This window comes from Sebastes umbrosus, chromosome 5 (assembly GCF_015220745.1).
Source record: "Sebastes umbrosus isolate fSebUmb1 chromosome 5, fSebUmb1.pri, whole genome shotgun sequence".
Taxonomy (NCBI): Eukaryota; Metazoa; Chordata; class Actinopteri; order Perciformes; family Sebastidae; genus Sebastes; species Sebastes umbrosus.
Window position 1 is genome coordinate 37,126,919 of NC_051273.1, and position 22,833 is coordinate 37,149,751.

Genomic DNA, 22,833 nt, shown 5'->3' on the forward strand with positions numbered 1-22,833 from the left:
CACAAAGCTGAAAACAGGGCTGTTTTTCTGACGCCATGAAAAGTTGACTTTTTAGAGATCAAGGTCCTCACAGGACAGCGACGCTACGAACATATGATGATCTTATAGAATATGATGCATTGCTGTAGATTAAACTACCCAACAGTATATAAAGGAGCTAAAATTAGCACAACCTTATCTACAGCGGTAAAATTAAACATACACATTAATGCAGCAGTAATATTAATCCAGAAACATCATATATAAAACACTGACAGGGAACATTTTACTGCACTATGAGTACTTTGACTTTCAGTACTTTAAGTACATTTTGCTGATACATCGTTTACATAAGTAAAGTTTTGAATGCAGGACTTTTACGTGGAGTGGAGTGGAGTGTTTTCACAGTGTGGTGGGGTGAGTTGCCTTAAAGTTGGACACTGCCTATTGTGGGACAGCTAAGCTCCAGTAGGTGTAGGTCTTCCTCAAACAAATAAAAGTCAATAAAACTACTGATGTTTAATGTCTTTCTAATATACCTAAATGCTTCAAAACTATTATAGTCTTTATTCACTATTCTTTACTTATGTATTATTATCTATAGTCTTATTGTTTGTTTGATGTTATTCGATTCTCCATGTAACATCCGCACATAAGCCTCGGCTTTGTAACAGCAATAACACTGTAGGCTAAGTGGTAAAATTACTGAACATGGGATTGCACATTTAGCCTTGAGTGTTTCCTACATTAATTAAGGCCTTTTAACAGACACATATTTCGGACATGACTGTCCCACATTAGAAAATCAAGAGTTGTCTGAGAAAACTTGGCATTAGAGAACTAATATGTCTACCATTTCTTGGGTGATATCTGCATTTTCTTTTTTTGGTTTGATTAGGACACATACTGGGGATTTCAGAGTGGTACTGGGTTTGGATTTAATGTATTGGCTTTATATCACAATATATTCCAGAAATTTGAAATGCAAAAACTGTCCTCCATTAGGCTAATTCAACCTAGAAGTACTTTGACTTCAGTAAAGACCTGAATACTTCTTCCACCACTGTCCTGTCTCTCTTTGTTTTCAGTCTCACTTTACCTGTATGTGTTACACCTGCTGATTTACATGAGAACATGGAACTAAGTTGAACTTCCACATGTGCACACAGCTGATTTCCAGCACTGTAAGTGAAGCAGGCTTCTCTGTGCCGTGTTCAGGTGTTCAGGTGTGTGTGTCTCACATGTAGCACTAGTGAGTAAAAGCCTCGTTATCAGCCTGTGAGCTCAGCAGGTATTTAGCACGGCTTGTTGACACAGTCAGAGCAGAATGGAAGCCACTTTATCAGGTGAGAAAAACAAAGCACAGACACATTCCACCAACCTGCACACCAAATAACAAGACAGGAACCAGACCCAAGGTCTCATTTCAGTTACAAACTGAACACAACACACTGATCACACCTGTAGACTCACCTGAGAAACCAGGAAGTGAAACTCAAACGGCTCAACAGAGGGGGGGGGGGGGGGGGGGGGGGGGGAAAACCAGAAGTGGAGACTATAACCAACAATAAATAATCGATCTGCTCTCATGTCATATAGTGTATATTGTGATATGTTAAATAGTAAATGTGTGATCAACAGGTTCAACTCGCAACAGGTGCATCCCACTTTAAACAGGAATAAACACTATTAAAGCAGCTCAGACCTCTGAAAACACACATTATACAACCAGCGACAGCATCACACTACACTTCTCTGCGTCTTGATTAACTTTAAGTGAACTCAAACCAGATTGATCAACTTCTCCTCCATCAGCTGGAGAAGTGAACCAGCAACACAGCTAACAGTGGGCTAGCCGTTAGCATGCTCAGTTAGCTGGTTAAATAGCATCTAAAAGAACTCTTGAGGTAATATTTGGTGCGGATCAACAGTCGGAAGATGAAGCCGCCAGTCAGTGATGACTTCATGGACATCAGACAGGTTTAAAGGTGTTTTTAAAGTGTTCTATAAACTCACATGAAGTGATGAAGTGATCCAGTCTGCCACCAGGGTCGCTTTAATGCTGCGTTCACGTGCTGTCGGACTCAGAAGCGTGAGCTGGTGCGCATCCCTAAACAATGTGTAACCGAAGAACACAGAGGGGATGGAACGGAGTACATTTACTGTAGTAGGCTACTGTACCGGACAGTCTTCAGGTACTTGTACTCTACTTGAGTATTTCCATTTTACTCCTACTCCACTATATCTCAGAGGGAACTATTGTTATTTTTACTCCTCTACATTCATTTGACACTTTGTTGCTTTTGACATATAAAAAACGCATGATATATGATATGATGCAGCACTATACCCCTTATCTATCTAGTCATATATAAAGTATCTAAAACTGGCTACACACCAATGAACTACACCATTAAAATACTCTTACATGTGCCCATAAGTGATACAAAAAAAAAAAAGAATAATATAATATTCTATAATAATATAACACTTTCAAAGGAACCATTCTGCTGAATGAGCAGTCTATTTTTACTTTTGATACTTGAAGTAGCCTACATTGTGTGCTGATAACAGATTAGTACTTTTACTTAAGTAACATTTTGAATTCAGGATGTTTAGCCCACTTGTAATGGAGTAGTTTTAGACTATAGTATTTCTACTTTTAAGTAAAGAATCTGAAAACATCGCCCTCCTATATATGATATGTTTGATTGTGTATGTGACAAATAAAACTTATTTGATTTGAGTTTAATTTGTTATTTCACAGAGGGCATGACTGCACCACACCAGTAGGTACATTTCTTTTTTCAAACAACTTCTTTGAACTGTGCAGAACAGGGGAATATAAGACAATGGGATGCATTTATAGCAGCTGTAGAATGGTAACATAAAGCATAAACAATATAGAAAAATAGATTCAATTAATTATAATTACATTTATAAAAGAAATATCTGGTAAACATCAAATGTGTTTCATACTGTCTTCCAGAAGAGGGGTGATTTTTGGTGGGGGGGGGTTCTGTTACAGTGATTGCATAAAATGATTCCACATTATATTAGAGACTATGTAATGTTATAGACATATTTAATATGATTACATAAATGAAGCAATAAATACACAAAACTCGTAATATCAATGTCTTGTCATCCATAGAAAATAAAATAAAGTCAATAACATGTGTAAATAATAATACAAACAAATAATTGATCCTACAATGTGCTTAGTTGGTAAAACGAAACATGATTTAACACAGCACTATAGATCTCTGAAATACCATTTTCCGGATAGCCCTGAATGCAGCATCCTGTCACGTGACGTGGTCAGACATGGCGTCCTCTCGGAGACGGCTGGACTGTCTCCGCTGCGGGATATGGAGCCTCTTCTTTTACTCTCTTTACTCTCATCTAAAGCTCGTTCTGGCGGAGGAGGTGGACAGCTGCGACAACCTGAGACTCGGACAATATCCTTTAATGACTGTTGATGACGTCACTCTGGTTTAACGGAGGAACATTCACCTGGAAGTGGTCGCTACCGTTAGCCGCAGCTAGCTTAGCCACATTCACAACAGCTACAATCAGCCTATTCTATTTAGAACGGCTCATTCAGCCAGGAAGCACACATTGTAGCTGTTTAGGAGTATGCTCTTTTAAATTGGATCATTACTTCTAGTGAAGACAGGAAGCTGTATGTAGTTATATATACATACATATACCTATAAGGAAATATTGATGTTCTGATAGGATAATAACAGCATTATGGTTAGTTATTATTATGGAATAATAACAGCATTATGGTTAGTTATTATTATAGGATAATAACAACATCAGGGTTAGTTATTATTATAGGATAATAACAGCATCAGGGTTAGTTATTATAGGATAATAACAGCATTATTGTTAGTTATTATTATAGAATAATAACAGCATTAGGGTTAGTTATTATTATAGAATAATATGCTGCATTAGGGTTAGTTATTATAGGATAATAACAGCATTATTGTTAGTTATTATTATAGAATAATAACAGCATCAGGGTTAGTTATTATTATAGGATAATAACAGCATCAGGGTTAGTTATTATAGGATAATAACAGCATTATTGTTAGTTATTATAGAATAATAACAGCATCAGGGTTAGTTATTATAGGATAATAACAGCATTATTGTTAGTTATTATTATAGAATAATAATAGCATCAGGGTTAGTTATTATTATAGGATAATACCAGCATCGGGGTTAGTTATTATTATAGGATAATAACAGCATAAGGGTTAGTTATTATTATAGGATAATACCAGCATCAGGGTTAGTTATTATTATAGGATAATAACAGCATAAGGGTTAGTTATTATTATAGGATAATACCAGCATCAGGGTTAGTTATTATTATAGGATAATAACAGCATTAGGGTTAGTTATTATTATAGGATAATAACAGCATCAGGGTTAGTTATTATTATACAGTGGTGGAGGACATACTCAAGTATTACAAGCAGAAAATGTCCCCTGTGACTGTTATACTAATATATACTCTATCATTAGATTATGATTACTCATGCATTAATGTAAAAGCAGGATTTTACTGTTGTAGTTGGTCGAGGTGGAGCTCATTTTACCTAATGATTATTTTCATTATTGATTCATCTGCTGATTATTTTCTCCATTAATCGATTGTTTGGTTTGTAAAAATAGTGAAAATAGTTAGAAATGCCGTCACAGTTAGCCAGAGCACAAAGTGACACCTTCATAATGTTTGTTTCGTCCTACCAACAGTCCAAACCTCCACATTATTACTAATGCTTTACAATTATTAAAAGGAAAAGCAGCAAATCTACACATTTGTGAAGCTGGGACCATGACATTGTTTTTACATGAAAATGACTTAAACCATCAAAATAATTGGCAATTAATCTTCTGTCAATCAACTAATTGATTAATCAACTAGTCCTTAGAGCTGTAGTTGTATGGTGTGCAACAAAAAATCATTTATAAAGTAACTAAAGCTGTCAGATAAATGTAGTGGAGTAGACATAGAAAGCATGAAAAGAAAATACTCAAGTAAATTAGAAATACCTAAAATGTGTACGTAAGTACAGTACTCGAGTAAATGTACTTTGTTACATTCCACCACTGATTAGATATTAGATATTCCCTAAATTCATCAGTACTGTAGATGCTGCCACAAATGTATGTCTAATATTTAGTCTCATTGATAAAAACATGCACATTATTAGAAACACTTTTCAGTGTAACGCAGTGGCATTTATTGCAGAGCTGTTGTATTCGACTAGGTTTTAAACTGATGTGGATTTTTGAAGAGTGTTTCCCCAAAACAAATTCAGGAAAAGTACAATCTAGTATTAAAAAAGAGTGAAAGACTCATGTTTTGGTGAAATTATAAATGATTCAATATTTCCAACCAATGAACTGACAAATGTGTTGATCAGAGCTTGTATGAAAGGAGTTTTTTTTTTTTTAAAGGACACATCATGCAATAACAGGAAAACAATTTGCATATGTACACCTGCCATAATGAAAAGGTGAGAAAGAAAGGTAAAATAATTAAAAAGCAAAACAAAAAAGATATATGTGAGGATATAATGACTATACTAAGGAAATATTATAAAACAAATATAATGGAAAAATACAAATGAAAACGAACAAGGAAAAAGTAATGAAATTATAATGTTTAATATATGATAGAGCTCATATTGAAACAGACTTTTACAAAGTGCTTCACAATTCAGGATCAAATTAAAAGATCATTAGAGAAATAAAGGCTTGAATGTAAATAAAAAACTATTCTACAAAGCATCACTCAAATCATTGAACATTTTACAGAAAGCTGTGTAGACTGTAAAATAATAACACAATCAGTGAAAAGAGCAACCTAAACAAACAATGTGTAACTCAGTTTACTAGAGATATCTGCAGGTGAAATGATTAGATATAAGATGAGCGATGTGACCTCTATGTGTACATCTGGTCTGAAGTCTAGCAGGTGTGCATACGAAATGGCGAATGCACACATCATTTCTAAATCTGGCCCCTGCTGTTGATTTTTTCCACTATAATTACAAGTCTGTTAGTTTCATTCTGTCATGTTGATGACGTTGAGTCAGTCAGCAGCTGGTTGGGACTCCTTCACTCTCCTCATGTATCTCTGCAAAGATCCAAAGATAGATGAAGCCACTCAGGAGCCGGAGAACTGCAGGGACATGACGGCCTGGGGTGAGTGAATGATTTTTAAGTTGTAGCGGGCTCAGTTTTAAAGCTAGACTGAAGATACTGGCATAATATGAAACTAAAAAAACTAAGGTTATCTAACCAATCCATTGGTACCAACCACGTCATACTAGCTTGTCGCGAAGGACGTTAAATAACGCTCCAAACTTGCGCTAAATTTTGACAAGGAAAAACTGTCATGGCCATTTTCAAAGGGGTCCCTTGACCTCTGACCTCCAGATCAGTGAATGTAAATGGGTTCTATGTGTACCCACTAGTCTCCCCTTTACAGACATGCCCACTTTATGATAATCACATGCAGTTTGGGGCAAGTCATAGTCAGGTCAGCACACTGACACACTGACAGCTGTTGTTGCCTGTTGGGCTGCAGTTTGCCATGTTATGATTGGAGCATATTGTTTTATGTTAAATGCAGTACCTGTGAGGGTTTCTGGACAATATCTGTCATTGTTTTGTGTTGTTAATTGATCTCCATTAATACATATATACATACATTTGCATAAAGCAAGCATATTTGCCCACTCCCATGTTGATAAGAGGATTAAATACTTGAAAAATCTCCCTTTAAGGTACATTTTCAACAGATAAAAAAATGTGTCATTAATTTGCGATTAATCGCAATTATCTATGGACAATCATGCAATTAATCGCGATTAAATATTTTAATCAATTGACAGCCCTATTTTATTACATTATATTATATACATTATATTTTACCCCTGTGTTTTAACTTCTGCACTGTTTCATGTCTTAGATCTCATTTTTACTTGCATGTTTTTTTCTTTGTATATATATTTAATGAGAATTGTTGGAGGGAGCATGAGATCGTCATTTGCCAACGGCTGCTTCTCTCTTCTCTGTAATTGTTGTGCATGACAATAAAGAACTTGAAAGTTGAAGCAAAATGTGACATAAAAAATCATTAAGACAAATATAAAAGGATAAACTGATGAACGGGAACATTGATGGAAATCTGATAACCAGCTTCTGATCCTCAGATCAATAACTGTCATGTATGTGTGTGTGCGTGTGCGTGTGCGTGTGTACAGTGGATTGCCTCCCAGCTCCGAACATCAGCTGTCGGCTCTCTAACGGGACGGAGCAAACGTTCGACGGGGAGCATGTGGGCTTCAACAAAACCATCCCCTGCAGGAATGTGTGAGTGCTCACACACACACACACACACACACACAAACACACACACCACCAGATTCCTGTGGAGAGGATAAACTGTCGGCTGCAGGCTTGAATTATCAGTTTTTTTGTAACTTCATTGTTGAGCATTTTAACGGTGTTTATGATTATTTTTGATTGATTATTATAATCATTATGGTCATTATAGATAACTCTGAAAATAATAATTGTTTATGTCCTCTTAGGAGTGGTTATTCCTACAAAGTAGCTGTGGCTTTATCTCTGTTCCTGGGCTGGCTTGGAGCAGACCGCTTCTACCTGGGATACCCTGCTCTCGGTACACACACACACACACACACGCGCACACACACACACTCGTACTAGGGACGCACCGATACCGATACTATATCAGATATCGGGCCGATACTGTCTCAAATAGCTGGGTCGGATATCGGTTACAATGGGGCCAATCTATTCAATTCAATTTTATGTTTATATACTATATACATTATAGTCTGAAATTTTAAGTCCTGTTTAATTTTTGACCAATTTCTTGCTGCATTAAAAAGATTTACACTTATTGTCTACACGTTGTTGGTGTACGATTTATTATTTTAATAATAAATAATAATTAGATAAATTCATATCTGTGTATTTATTGGTCACGGTGTTTAAGTCAAGCCTGATGTTGTCTTACACACAAAAGAATGATCCCAGTTACTTCCACACAGTGAGGCATACAGCTTATTAATTAAACACTGATATTGGATCGGTACTCGGTATCGGCCGATGCCCAAAGCCCAGGAATCGCTATCGGTATCGGGAATGAAAAACTCGGATCGGTGCATCCCTAACTCGTACGCATGCACAATGTTGATGTTAAATGTAATTTTTCAAAGATGTGTATCAGAATCAAGATTAATGACGAGGAGGTTTTTACATACAAAGTATTTGCCTCGATATTTTGGTGCATGATAATTATCATAGAAGGAGAAAATAGAAACGAAGCTAGTACTGCAAAAGTTAGGAATCTTAAATTGTGATGCAGGCAGAAATATGAGAGACAGAAAACTCAAAACCTGGACACTTAAAACCAAAACTATGTGACTGGACAGATACCACCAGAGGCAGGAGAGGAACTACTGCTTTATGTTATTTGGGTAAACAGAACCTTTAATATCTCATTAATGTAGTAAAAACTACAAACGCTCGACTTAAAGTTAGATTAGAAGAAGTGAAATTATCCACTGAGAGCTGAAGCTGTGTAAAAACTTTGTAGACTTAAGACTTTGTAGGAAGAAATTTGGGGTTTGCGCATTCATTTCAATGCAGTCAGAGTTTTCTAGGAGCCCTCTAGTGGACGTTAGAGGACCTGCTGCTGCTTGTGTCAAACATCTTCTTCATTCTGGAGAAAGCCTGAATGTACTGATGAAAATTTGGCGGCATTGCCCTTTAACTGCTTCCACATTTGTGGGGGTTTTCTAGCCTGAATTCAAATTGAATTCAATGAGTCTTTGTTTATCACTGATCAACACACAATAGAGCATAATAACCCAAAGAATATCAGTTATGATTACCACAACAAGGACGAGTTATTATCAGCAGACTGAGTCCTTCTTTTAATGAGACACCTGCAGCAAGATAAAGGCTGAAAGGCTGCGTGTGCGTGTGCATGTGCGTGTGCGTGTGCGTGTGCGTGTGCGTGCGTGCGTGCGTGTGCATGTAGTGCCAGGGGTTTTCTGGATGGAGGACAGCTGCACCGACGAACACCTGGCCTGATTTGGCACAGGTCGGCCCGGGCAGAGCCAAGCTAAGCCGAGCCGAGCCAAGTCAGATTTATATTTCTACAAAAATTAATTTTACAGGCAGGTTTTGTTAAAGAGCTCCACGGAGCAGACAACAGATATAACTAGACGATAGTATTTAACAGTGTGATGCTCTGATAGCGCCTCTTACAGGCCGCAGAGTTCATTACAGCCACAATATGAACGGACGACAATTTGTCCTGAGGGTGGCGCTAGAGGAAAAATCATGTGGTTATTCAGATCTAAAGGGTTCATCCTCTTAGGAGCAGGAATGGGATAGGACATTTCCTTGAAATCTGCTCGTTAGATTTTTAAAATTTTTGTATATATATATAAAGTATAAATAAAGTGGAACTTTTGGCCTAAGAGGAGGGTATGACATGTAGGGCTGAAACTAATGATTATTTTCATTATCAATTCATTCGCAGATTGTTTCTTGGTTAATTAATTCCAGAGGTTTTGGACACGAGTCTCAAATTTGATGACTTTGAACTCGACTTGACAAAATGAAAAAAAGACTTGCAACTCGACTTGGACTTGGACTCAACTTTAGTTGGACTTGAGCCTTTTCACTTGAAAATACTTGATACCTTCCCCCAAGCCCAAAGATTAGAAACTATGTTATTTACAGTTTTTCTCAGTCGCTTTGGCTCATTTTTCGAAACAGTCTTAACATTCTCTAAACCGTAAGTGCAATAGTCACAACTGTTTAATGGGACATCACAACTCTATTGCATGTCTGCATAAGGTAGTTACTCACCCAAAACATTTAATTCATGCTTCAAAACTTAGTTATTGTGTCAGTAAATTAGCCAACGCCACCAAAATGAAAAGATGTTTCGTCATTGTGTGAGCCGTACGGGTCAAAATGTTTATACGTTTTTTCACCGTGGCAGTCGACCCTGTTTCTTATATGCCAATCGCAACTTTTTTGTTGGCACTGACTACTTACTGTACTACCAGAAAGTCAGTTGTATCTAGCTTAATGTTATTGTGTGTCACACGTCTCTTTTTAGATTGCTATTTCAGCAGTAGGTCAAAGCTTACTGGGAAAAGTCAATACTGTACAATAGTGTAGTACACAGAAACAGAATATGTACATGTGTGTTTATACAGTCAAGGCATTTGTGTAGCAATGTATTACATGTAGGGATGTTAATAATTAACCGTTTAACGGTTAACCGACATTAAGCATTTTAACCGATTAACGCTATTAGTTAAAACGGTTAAAAGAAATATTAATAATTAATTAAAAAGCTGAGCGGCTCAGAGCAGCGGCTCGTCACTTTAAGGAGAAAAGCTGGTCCATCTTAACAGCCCACCTTAAGAGGCGGAGCCAGAGTTACAGGATACAGGAAGTTGGCTCCGGTCTCTCGAGCTCGGTTGAGCGCAAGCCCCCAGGAAGTGCACCGGTCATTGATCCGGACTTTCGTAGTGGCCAAACGGCGGTACTGCATCTTCCGTGTCAGTCACGTGATGCATTGGGCCCAAAAATACTTTTTCCCATAGACTTACATTGGGAAAGAGACGTCTGTAACTGAGAGGATATTTTTTGCGTGGTAAATCAACTCCCTAGTACGAACACTCTGATAGTCCTTATTTAAAAAATTCAGTTTTTAAAGTTGTAAAACGCACTAATAGCTGAATCCAGAGTTATTTCCTTTCCTCCGTTCATGTGAGTGAGACCCAGTTCGAGGCTGGAGCACAAGCGGTGACGACAGCATGACGTTGGGACCCCGTGACTGAGTCATGTGACCGAGCGGACGCTACTCCGCCAATCATCTCGGACACTACTCCGCCAAGATCCGGGTACTTTTCCAGACGGAAGTCGAGCCATTTAGGCTTCATGTGCCAATGAGCAACTCTCATAGGAATGACCGGGGCCCCGTCGCCAACGCTGGATCCAGTTCTTTTAATACATTCATGGTTGAGCGGAGCGGAGCTGTTGCATTTATTCACCGACAAATAAACTGTACACACACTGCTACAGCTAGAACGCCACCAACAACCACACACTCACCGTCGCCACACAGACATGGTCTTTAAAGTCGCGCCATGCTGACAGACTGTATGTGTGTGGCAGCGGCGAGCACGAAGCCACCGGCAATGCTAGAGCTGCTAACGTATCACAAACACACACACTGTATGTTGGACACTTGCTAGTTACACCGGGCAGACACACAGCTGACAACCTGCTAAACTAAACTAAATGTGCGGTGGACGGCCAACTGGGGACAGTGAACGCAGCACCGTGGCTGCTAACGCTCCCGGACGGTGAACTGGGCACTCAGTTGTCTGTTGTGCTCATACACTGCAGCTGACGCACCGCTGCATGCGAGGCACAAATCTTGTCGGTTAACGATTAATAATCGGTTAACGAGGGTCGGTTATCGGTTAAGAAAACTTTTCAAAATTAGCATCCCTAGTTACATGTTTTATGGACAGAAAATTAACCTTTGAGCTTTCATGTAAGTGAACAGAAAATTTGCCACAAAATGACATCCTTGCCAAAAAACAACAATGAAAGAACCTGCTGTAGCTCAGTGAATAAATAACTAATTCACAGTACGCAACACCATGTCAGATATTTATGGAATATACATGTACTGTATGTCTGACAGATTTTGACATTGAATGGATAATTTTGCATGTAATGGTTCAAACGATGAAAGAAAGTTTAGAAGTTTTGAAGAGGAGGACTGTTTCACTGAGAGTCTACTCATCAGTTTTAGTGGTTAAGTGGTTATTGTGCAAATTGTAGACAATCGTACTTACTCTTTTGCACAAGTGCCAAAACACGTTTGCTTGAATGAATGAGAAATTCTAATCTGTTGTTAACAACAAACTAATTGTTCAGAGATTTGAGCTTATTGTTTAGAAAAAAATAATTCTCATTTGAGAATTGAGCCAAAGTGAATGAGAAAAAGTGTAAAAAGTGTGTACACGAAGACGATTAACTGCCCGGTACCGGAGATAACTGACAACGCCAGAGATGTTGGGTTTATTTACATTTTGAGAGCTCCTTTATTGCTTTGTTTGGGAAGAGGATTCACTCGTGGGGGAAAAACTGAACTGAACAAACAAATTTTTATCTTTTGTTATTTATTGCTGAATTGCTTTTTTTAAAACTCTGGACTCTTTATTTTTGGTGAGTATTATTGGGACTTTTATTTGATTATTTACTTAATTCCTCAGATCCACTTTGTTTGAACCAATCTGACAGCATCCAATCAAATTGCAGGAGAAAACCATGAAGAACTAACGTTATGTTACTGAGTGCCAGTTGCTGCCAGTTATTCTGTTGTTAAAGTGGCATTGAAGTGGCGGTGAATAGCGCATTATGACTTGATTAGCACTCGAAACTCAAAGTTTAGGACTTGGCATTTGAGTGCAAAGACTTGAGACTTACTTGTGACTTGCAAAACAATGACTTGGTCCAACCTCTGATTAATTAATTCTCCAAAAAGTCCAATCTTCAAATGTCTCGTTTTTTTTGTTAGACCAACAGTCCAAAACCCAAAGATATTCCGTTCACTGTGATTATAAAAACAGACAAGCAGAAAATCATCACATGGGAGATGTTATAACCAGAGAGCGTTTGGTATTTTTGCTTAAAAACAATCAATCAATCGATTATCCAAATTAATTTTCTGTTTATCGACTTATAGTTTCAGCCTTAAAGACATGCAACAAGGTCCTCAGCTGTGAATCGGGGACATTGCAGATATGCATCTTTACCTCTAGGCCGTTCTGAATGAGCCATGAAACCTGGTTAAACTCACAGAGACGTCGTTGTCTCATCCATTTATACATGCTCACTAATAATTTACTCCCTCATCGTCTCTGTCTCTCTCAGGACTGTTGAAGTTCTGTACCGTTGGTTTCTGTGGAATCGGCACTCTGATCGACTTCATACTGATCGCCATGCAGGTGAGTCGTAAACCCAGTCAGATACTGGTCAAATACTGGTCGGCACCCAGCCTATCAACAGACAGACAATGTTCAGGTCATCAACACATGGGATTCATTCTGATCATATTTGATCTTTTGTGACTTCATGTTCCTCTGTGTCCTCCTAGTGCTCTTCATGGCATTTGCAAGATTCCACCGTGCCTGAACCAAAACAACCAATCAGAGCCGAGCAGTCTCTAAAGCAGCTGTCAATCACCGCTCACAAAACTCACGAACTCCGATCAAACTGTCAAACAACTAAAAAAAACCTAACTACTAAAGACTGTACTGTTTAGCTGTAAAATGAGAAAGTTTGTGAGCCGGTTGCCATGTTGAAAAAAGTTGAGCACAGCGGCCGGAGCAAACTTTCTCATTTTACAACTAAATAGTACACTACAAGATGTTTCTGAAAACATTTGAGGAGAGAAATAGTCATTACAGTAACAGAATATTGATTCATTTTTGATCAGCGCTGCCTAGATTAACAGTTTTATCGGAGTTCGCGAGTTTCGCGAGCAGTGATTGACAGCTGCTGTAGAGACTCCTTGGCTCTGATTGGTTGTTTTCCTTCAGCGCTGTGAAATCTTGCAAACGCCATTAGAAGCACTTGGAGGACACAGAGGAACAAGCTTTCTTTCACTGATTACCTGTCTCATGCACGACTGTCAGGAGATAGTGACCGTTTTATAAAAAATAACTTTTTTTGATCATATTTGTAAGTAAGTTACCAACTGCAGCTTTAATAACAAAAATAACCTTTACAAACAACAATTTGCTGTTTTATGGGATGCTATGTGCCGGACTTTCTCTTGGCTAGGATCAGTAACTTCCTGTTGTCTCCACTGGTTGCCTGGCAACTGCCCAGAGCCAACAAATAGTCCGTTTCTTTTAATACAAAATACTCTTAAAGCTAGAGTCAGTAATCTTGAGTAACTAGCAAGAGTAATCTAGATTTAAAGAACTATCCAACCGAAACACCCAGCCCAGTGTTTCTGATTCCAACTCCAATGAAAGTAGCTAGCAGCACTAGCTCCAAAAGTTGCTAAATCTAGCGGGAAAGTCGCCAAGTCTGTAACACTGACAGCCCGTCCCTTCAGACCTCCCTCCAAAGACACTACCCCAAAATTATCATGATGTACGTAAACAACAAACATGGCTATTGTTCGTACTCACAACTGTCAAGCTAGCAGCTTCCGGAAGGCAGTGCGCGTTGACGCACACTGGGTGCACGGGCAGAGTGCACACAGGTAGGCAGGTAGCCCGTCCAATCATTTCATTCGGGCCGAATGATGCTGTTAAACGTGCCCTAAAAAGCTTGTCAGTGGACCTTGAGTTAAGAGAGTATTTTGTCAAACTACTAAAACCTACTTTCACGTTCAAGATTTATTCATAGTCAACATTAGTCAATTAATTTTACTTCAATAAACCAAATGAATGATTGTTTTAACACTGTGTTGACTAAACTGTGCTAATTAAAATATTCATACAGGTGTGTATATATTAGGGCTGTCAAAGTTAACGCAATGATAGCATGTTAACGCAAATTCATTTTAACAGAACAATTTTCTTTAAAGCAGCTTGCAATTTTTAGGTTGTAGTTGGCTCAGTTTTAAGATCATATGAAACTAGAAAACCATTGGTACCAACCATGTCATACTAGCTTGTTGCAAAGAAGGTTAAATAACGCTCCAAACCTACGCTAAATTTTGGCGAGGAAAAACTGTCATGTCCATTTTCAAAGGGGTCCCTTGACCTCTGACCTCCTGATCAGTGAATGTAAATGGGTTCTATGGGTACCCACGAGTCTCCCCTTTAAAGACATGCCCACTTTATGATAATCACATTCAGTTTGGGGCAAGTCATAGTCAATCGATATATACATACATTTGCATAAAGCAGCATATTTGCCCACTCCCATGTTGATAAGAGTATTAAATACTTTTTAAGTAGATTTTGAACAGATAAACAATGTGTGATCCATTTGCAATTAATCGCAATTAACTATGGACAATCATGTGATTAAATATTTTGAATCAATTGACAGCCCATATATTTTATATATATATATACAGTATATATATTTAAAACCTCTGATACAAGATTTAAACCCATCTTTTATGATGGAGAACAGGAAGGAAGAGTTCAGTCTGCAGAGCTCTATACTCTGTTCAACCTGATCAGAGAGCAGTTCAGCTGTATGTTCCTTCCTCCCACACACCGACACACTCAGGTTCTTGTTTCATGTGCTCTTTAAGAGTGACACCTGTGATGAAGAGTTCCATGTTTCTTGGAGGATCCATTTCAGCGTGGCACGCGGCGGCAGAGACTCATATTTTAGCGGCCAACTGCCCGGCGGGGGGAGGACTCTGAAGCCTGATGAATAAACAAGCGTCAGCCTTCTCATTATTATTTACGTCCATCCATCCTGCAGCGCTGCGTCTCTCTGAGGCCCGCAGGATGGATGATGCTTCTAGAAGTTCCTAATGGACTCTGAGAGGACGGAGACAGACGGATGGAGAGAGGGAAATGGGAGGTGAAGGGACGAATCACTCCTTCCTGTTTAAACGTTTTAGATAATAGAGGCTGGAGATCCATCACTGAAAGGTGTGAGGGGGACCAACAATGGATGGATGGATGGACGGATTAAACATGATGCAAGTGGTCAGCCATGTTTGACAGATCAGGGTTTTTTAAACTTGAGTGTGACGCCACTTAAACTTTGACCCACCAGGCTGTAGAGTCCTGAAAGAATTTATATTATCTTTTGGGAACAAAATGTCATGTTTATCTAAAGGGATAAAAAGTTTGGGAATTTCTAATAAGGGATGCACCGATTTATCGGCTGAACATCTGTACCGGCTGATATTCAACTTGTTGACTGCCATCGGCCTATCGGCAAATAAGATGACGTTCGCCGATGGCAGTTGATGACTGTGGATGCCGTGCACACCTGTGGTTTGTTTACAAATAACAATGAAACAAAAAATCGGCCGTGTGGGAGTAGCCTATTGCATTGTCTCGGAGAAAGATGCGCGACAAGAATGTTATATTCAATGACAAATTAAGCAGTAAAACAAAGGCTTACAAGATTTATTAAAACCAACCACTGCGGTCTGGATTGGAGCGAACCTCGTTGGTGCGTAATGTGTCACTAAAAGCCTTTCAGTCCATCGAGGGGTGATGTAGCACCCAGTACGTTATAGTGGGAACATCCTCCATGCCGTGCCGGGATCCAATCCCGGGTGACCAGAGTGCAGAAGCACGTCGGGGTCGCCGCATCATAGTCCCGCGGCTCTGCCGTGGGTCCGTCCAGCCCGGACAGCTGAGGCAGCAAGTCCTGAGGCTGCACCAGCAGAGCGGAGCTCTCCATCCGCTCCCCAGCGGCGTTCTGCTGCTACTAGTCCACTAGTTAAAAGATTGTGGATGGCGTCGTTCTCTCGGACGGGTAAAAAAATAAAAATAAAAATGGGTCGCCAAATATACTTGGGCAGCCGTTAATAAACTCTTTTAAAATTGCCAATATGTCTTGTTTGTTCCTTGTTACTGATAGAGAGTTCAATCATCCAATCCACCAAAACAACTCAAAACAAGAGTCAACACCAACAGGAGAATACACTGTTTACCATTGGACGAGCATTTTGGCAAATTTCACTTGGGCGCTCCCCACATAATCAGCTGTGCTGCTCATCCCACAAATGCATGATCCTTACAAGTTGGACATCATTGTGAAGGTAAATAAACAGGCTTTCCAACCATGTAAAATACAATGACCATTAGCATTGTAACAACAGAGAAATAATCCACCTAACACAAAATTCCAAACTTTTTTTTCGGAGTTATTTGGGTGGCCCGCCCTAGTAAAGTCTATGTGTGGGAAACACTGCTTATGTTTCTAAGCGCTTTTACATTAATTTTCAATATATTTTTCACAAAACAAATATTTTTGTTGGGCTGTACAGGTATTGAAACATTCTTCTCATCGAGTAGGTAATTGTACAGCAGCTGTAAAGGCTTTGAAAAAAATATATATATTATTTTTCATGTGAAAGAAGGATATATTAAAGGTTGTTTCATAAATTTGTGTGATTGAATTTATGCTCATTCAGAGACATTGTAATGAAAGGTTAAATGACTTTAAAACAGCTCAGTTATTTTTTTTATAATGAAGAGGTTTCCCTGGCACGAAATGGGAATAAATAACAGCAAAAACAAAAACTATGGTATTTGTAGTCGGCTATTGGCCAAATTGTTATTTTAAATATCGGTGTCTGTATCAGCCCAGAATTTTGCAATCGGTGCATCTCTATTTCTAATGCTTTCATAAAAAAAAGCCCCCAATAACTTTGCTTGTTTTGTAGACATTCAACCAAATTTGAGCATGAAAGTAGTTGAAAGCTCCTGAAAATGTCAGTAAGTTAACTTTAGTCAAATTCAATTCAATTTGTATTTGTTGCAACATTCCACACAAAGTTCAAAGTGCTTTATATAATAATGAAACATTAAAACAAAAGGCGGATATATGCATACACACACATGTAACCACACATTCAGGTCAGAACGGAGTCATGGCTTTAGGTTCTTCCACTCAGCATGTTAATATTATTTACCACCCGTGTACCAAACATTACCTGTCTCGTGTGTTTTGTGTCCTCCTGCAGATCGTGGGTCCAGCTGACGGATCACACTACATCGTGGATTATTACGGTGCCCGGCTAACCCGTCTGTCAATCACCAACCAGACCTACAGGAAGCCACACCTGTCTCTGTGAACACATCTGGACGCACCTACACACCGACAGGAACACTGTGAGTTCACAAAAGAACTGGGGAGTTAAGAATGTGTTGGCTTGTAGTTGGGTTACATTCTTATACATGACTCTCAAAAAATTTAGTTTGCTTGTTACCGAGACTAAAAATTGTCTTTATTTTGGCACTTTGGATTTTTTCTGCATCACAAACAACTAAATCTCTATAATGATGTGGAGTGACAGAAAAGCAGATACGAGTCTGTGTTAATAAATACAGCGGCCTGTACCGACCACGTAACCACTCACACAAGTTATGAATCTGCAACCCAAAGTGTACTTGTAAGCCTTGACTTCTTCTTAAGTACACCAGTGGTTGTGTTAGACTTTCTTGTTGTCCGTCATTTTGATTTACAAGGTCGTAAAAAGTCAGTTATAATCCATAATCCAGTCATTACCTGTCATTTAAATTTAACTTTTTTAAGACATAGACCTTTTTAAAAGGTGTAGTCCGTGTTTCTAATCCATTCTAATCTGCTGTCCGTTCTGTGTGCACTGGAAAAAAATCCAGTCTGTAAATGGGAAACAAACAAAGGGGCTCAGACTGAGCCACTAGCGCTGGACTGAATGTCAGTTTTACATTCAAAGCTTCTATTGAGGTTTTCCAATGAAGCTTCGGATGTCCGTTAATAGGCTACAGGCGCGAGAGTGGGAGAGCAGACAGTTTTTGACCACAGTGAAAGTGGTTTTTTTGAAAGGCTAAACGCCAACAACTATGGATTGAAGCGGAATATTTTGTTAGATAAAAACATGTTTCAATCAATTTAGGAAATGATTACATATACGACGGAAAATATGCAGTTAATGCAATTTCTGTAGTACACATGTATTTACAGTTTTTGTGTATTGGGCTATGGGCGCTGCCTAATCGCAGTTTAAATAGATCCAGTATGACATTGCAGCTGCTGATGTGCAGCTTTCACTACCAGTGTTGGAATTGCACTGTGGCTTTCAGGGAGCCCTATTTTTGGGGGGTGGGGAGGTAGGAGGGTACTGTACACATGCACGCACATACACAAATGCGTCCACCTAAGTGAAAAAATATACTATAAATACCTTTCAATTCATGAAGAGAATATTTAGCCTTGGACAACAAAGAAACAGAAACATTATTCACCGTCGCAACATTTGTATAAATCTCTCTCAGCCGAGAACCAATAAAAACAGCAACACACAGCGGACAGGCAACGGTTTGTGTTACATTGTTAAACAGACCAGACCGACGCTGCATCCCATCATCATTATGAACCACAGCTTCAAATGTTGGTTTTACAGAAAACAAAGCAAGATAACTTTTCCTACAGCTTCTCTAAACACAACACCCAGTGCTCGCTGCACAGTTACACATTCAGAGGTAACGTCGCAATGCAAAAACACCATCATACGCATATAAACATGTCAACATACACGTTGACAAGTGCTTTACTATTAGCCTATTATTTATTTCAGGAACCTAAATATACTGGAAAATATATCAATTGAGGCTTCCTGGGGAGTTCATGTCTCTTTCAAGGGAGCTGAACTCAACGTAGCTCCTTGTATTTACAACCCCGTTCTCTATGTTGCCAGTGTTGACAACATGTTAGGCCTGATAACAGGAGAAAACCCAAACAGCTGTCATTTTATAATAAAAATCCAGCAAAGATAGAAAACAGTCAGCCTCCAGAGCATCATAATGCTTCAATATGTATCATAAGTGAATCAAAATGAATGAAAAATGGGAGAAACATTTTACACCCATCGCTTGAAAGAACAAGTTAAACTTCACAGTTCAAGGTCACACACACACACACACACACACACACACACACACACACACACGCACACACACACACACACACGCACACACCTACACATCTCATGTGGGACAGAGTGGTTAAATATCAGAGTGTTAAGTCAACATGAGGAAGGTTTCTAAGGGAATAAAGAAGTGATGGAATATAATCCAGTTTGGCTCATTTGGAGCGTCAAATTGTCAAGAGGATTTTTTTTAATTTTTAAGAGCACCCAAAGTATAGTGGTGGTAAAAGTAAACAGTAACTAGTACAGTCACAAGTACTATGCTAAAGTACAATTTTGACGTACTTATACTTACCTTTAGTATTTCTATTTCAAGCTACTTTCTACTTCTACTCCACTACATCTCAGAGGCAGATATTGTACTTTTATTACATTTATCTGACAGATGTAGTTACTTTTCAGATTACACTTTTACACAGAAAACACGTGAGTTTCTAAAATATTAAATTGTTGAGGACTGAACTACCAAATATATGTTACGTTTTACTTGTAACACTGTTTTTACAGTGTGATATTGCAACTGTTATTTAAAGCTGAAGTCGGTAACTGAGCAAGTATGATATGCTATATGGAGTATAGTATTATAATACTATCTGTTAAAGAAATCATGTTCCTCTGTGTCCTCCGGTGCTCCTAACAGCATCTGCAAGATATCACAGTGCAGAAGGAAAACAACCAATCAGAGCCGACGAGTCTCTAATGCAGCTGTCAATCACTGCTCGTGAAACTTGTGAACTCTAATCAAACTGTCAAACTAGGCGGCGCTGATCAAATATGAATCAGTATTCTGTTACTGTAATGCCTATTTCTCTCCTCAGATTTTCTCAGAATCATCTTGTAGTGCACGGTTTAGCTGTAAAATGAGAATGTTTGCTCCGGCTGGTGGACGGTGCTTGGTTTTGGCTCAACTGTTTTGAACATGGCGGCCGGGTCACAAACTTTCTCATTTTACAGTTAAACAGTACAGTTTTTAGAAGTTTTTTAGTAGTTTGACACTTTGATCAGAATTTGCGAGTTTCGCAAGCAGTGATTGACAGCTGCTCTAGAGACAGCTCGGCTCTGATTGGTTGTTTTCCTTCGGGCACGATGAAATCTTGCAAATGCCATTTGGAGCACCAGGACGACACAGGAACGGGATTTTTTTATCACAGATTATCTGTTTCATGTACTACTGTCAGGATATAGTGACAGTTTGTTTTTTTAAATAACTTAAATATTGTATTCGCTCTAAGTTACCAACTGCAGCTTGAAATAAAAGATCAAAATACTTCTGCTACCAGTGCCAGAGTATTATATAGTGTGTTAGATGTGTGATATAAATAAGATGTGTTTTCTGTTAAACTCGTTTCACATCCTTTAAACATTTGGTAAAATGTTATCACTATTCTTTAGGTTATTTTAGAGCTGGGCAATACATCGATATCATATCTATATTGTGATAGGAGACTAGATATTGTCTCAGATTTTGGATATCGTAATATGACATGTGTTGTCTTTTCCTGCTTTAAAGGCTGCATTACAGTAAAGAAATGAAATTTTCCAAACTTATCCAACTGTTCTAGCTGTTCTATTATTTGCCTTTTACACTTTATATCCACATTACTGATGATTATTATTTATCAAAAATCTCATTGTGTAAATATTTTGTGAAAGCAACAATAGTCAACTGTACAATATTGTCACAATATCGATTGAGGTATTTGGTCAAAAATATTATATTGTATTTTCTCCATATCACCCCGCCGTAGGTTATATTCTGTTAATTTGTGTGCATGAATTATTAATACAATATCATAAATGAATCATTAGTGTACACTATTTAAAAAAAAAATTGTATTTCCCATGAAACCTGCCGGGTCTGTAGTCTAAATACTTTGATACTGTCTGAAATGAACTTTTTTCAGTATAACCTGAAGATGGAACAAAGAGAGAAAAATCTGATAATAAAACATAGAATATTAAAATATAAAATCCAGATTTCTGTGTTAATCTAATGATGATATGACTTTGTTTCTCTCTTCAGGTCCGTCATGTAAATACAGAGAGGACCGCTTACAACAGAGGATACACTCAACTTTATCGACACACCGACTCTGACATTGAAATATGAACCGTTTAATAATAAAAGTGACATTTATTCAAAACTGCATCAACCCGACTGGTCAGAAGGCATTTAAAGGGCCATTCTGCTGGTTTTGAATGTTTTCAGCCTGTTAACTTACAAACTGTTAACATCACATTCACATTCCTGATCATCATATTTTAGATTGATCTCCTGACAAGTTTCTTTTCATCTCTATGTAAATCTGCTATATTTTCCAGTGTAATTGTAGTGTTTTTTCCCCACCTCTACTGCAGAGAATACATGAGATATTAAATCCAACACTTTTTGTCACTTGAGGTCACATTTATCTTCACATCAGACCAGCTGGTCACTTTTCTGTTTCTGTTTTATTTAATATGATTTGGTTGTAATATATTGTGACATTTCGCTGCTGTTCAGTCTTTAAGTTCTGATGTTTTTCCATCAAAACAGACTTTGTAAGTAAAGTTTATTTTTGTGTTAATCTATACTTGACTGTTTATTAAGCATCACCAGAGGGTTGATGTTGATAACAAGCTGAGCATGTGATGCTTTCTTTGTTGTTGGTTTCTTTTTGTTATTTTATTTTATAGTCATGATTTAACTGGACCCCCACTCAGTTATTTATTTATTTTTTTAATGTGGTTGTTTCTATAGGAGGATAAAATTCTCAAATCTATAGATATAATTCATCTGGAAGCTCAACACATGAGTTCCCCTAAACGAGCCACGTCTCCATTTAGTTTCTAAAAGCTATGATAAACTTTGCTTGAAAAAAACAATTGCCAAAATTTCTGTTCTTTCCTCCTGCCCCATACCACCACTAATTTCTCCTCCACACACACACACACACACACACACACACACACACACCCCAAATCAAAGGACCAACCCCAGATTATTACTTTTCTGTTACTTTAACCCGTCATGTCACCCAATGTACTGTCTGTTTTATGTCTTGTCTTGCCTCACCTGTTATGTCTCTTCGCACTAAATACAATTTAAAAAATAAATAAACTTATCTTAAAAA

At 38.2% G+C, this 22,833-nt stretch overlaps 2 protein-coding genes across 2 annotated transcripts in view; one reads left to right on the top strand and one right to left on the bottom strand.

Annotated features, from left to right (window-relative positions):
* patj (PATJ crumbs cell polarity complex component) overlaps window positions 1-2,092 on the bottom strand; it is a 188,088-nt gene extending 185,996 nt beyond the window's left edge. Inside the window, exon 1 of the mRNA XM_037770302.1 lies at window positions 1,996-2,092. The gene's annotated coding sequence lies outside the window, so the exon portion shown is untranslated. The remainder of the gene's footprint in view (window positions 1-1,995) is intronic.
* tm2d1 (TM2 domain containing 1) lies at window positions 1,292-22,582 on the top strand. Its single transcript, XM_037769005.1, has 8 exons — window positions 1,292-1,325; window positions 3,269-3,440; window positions 6,137-6,210; window positions 7,275-7,383; window positions 7,605-7,696; window positions 13,021-13,094; window positions 17,774-17,921; window positions 21,744-22,582. The coding sequence occupies exons 1-7, from the start codon at window positions 1,307-1,309 to the stop codon at window positions 17,882-17,884; spliced, it is 651 nt and encodes a 216-aa protein (XP_037624933.1). The 5' UTR covers window positions 1,292-1,306; the 3' UTR covers window positions 17,885-17,921; window positions 21,744-22,582.
* Window positions 22,583-22,833: the final 251 nt, after the last annotated feature.

Bases quoted from the DNA above. Each gene is read 5' to 3' on its own strand.
- tm2d1 (XM_037769005.1), top strand. The intron at 7,384-7,604 runs GTGAGTGCTCAC...ATGTCCTCTTAG, and splicing joins ACCATCCCCTGCAGGAATGT to GAGTGGTTATTCCTACAAAG. The intron at 7,697-13,020 runs GTACACACACAC...TGTCTCTCTCAG, and splicing joins CCTGGGATACCCTGCTCTCG to GACTGTTGAAGTTCTGTACC.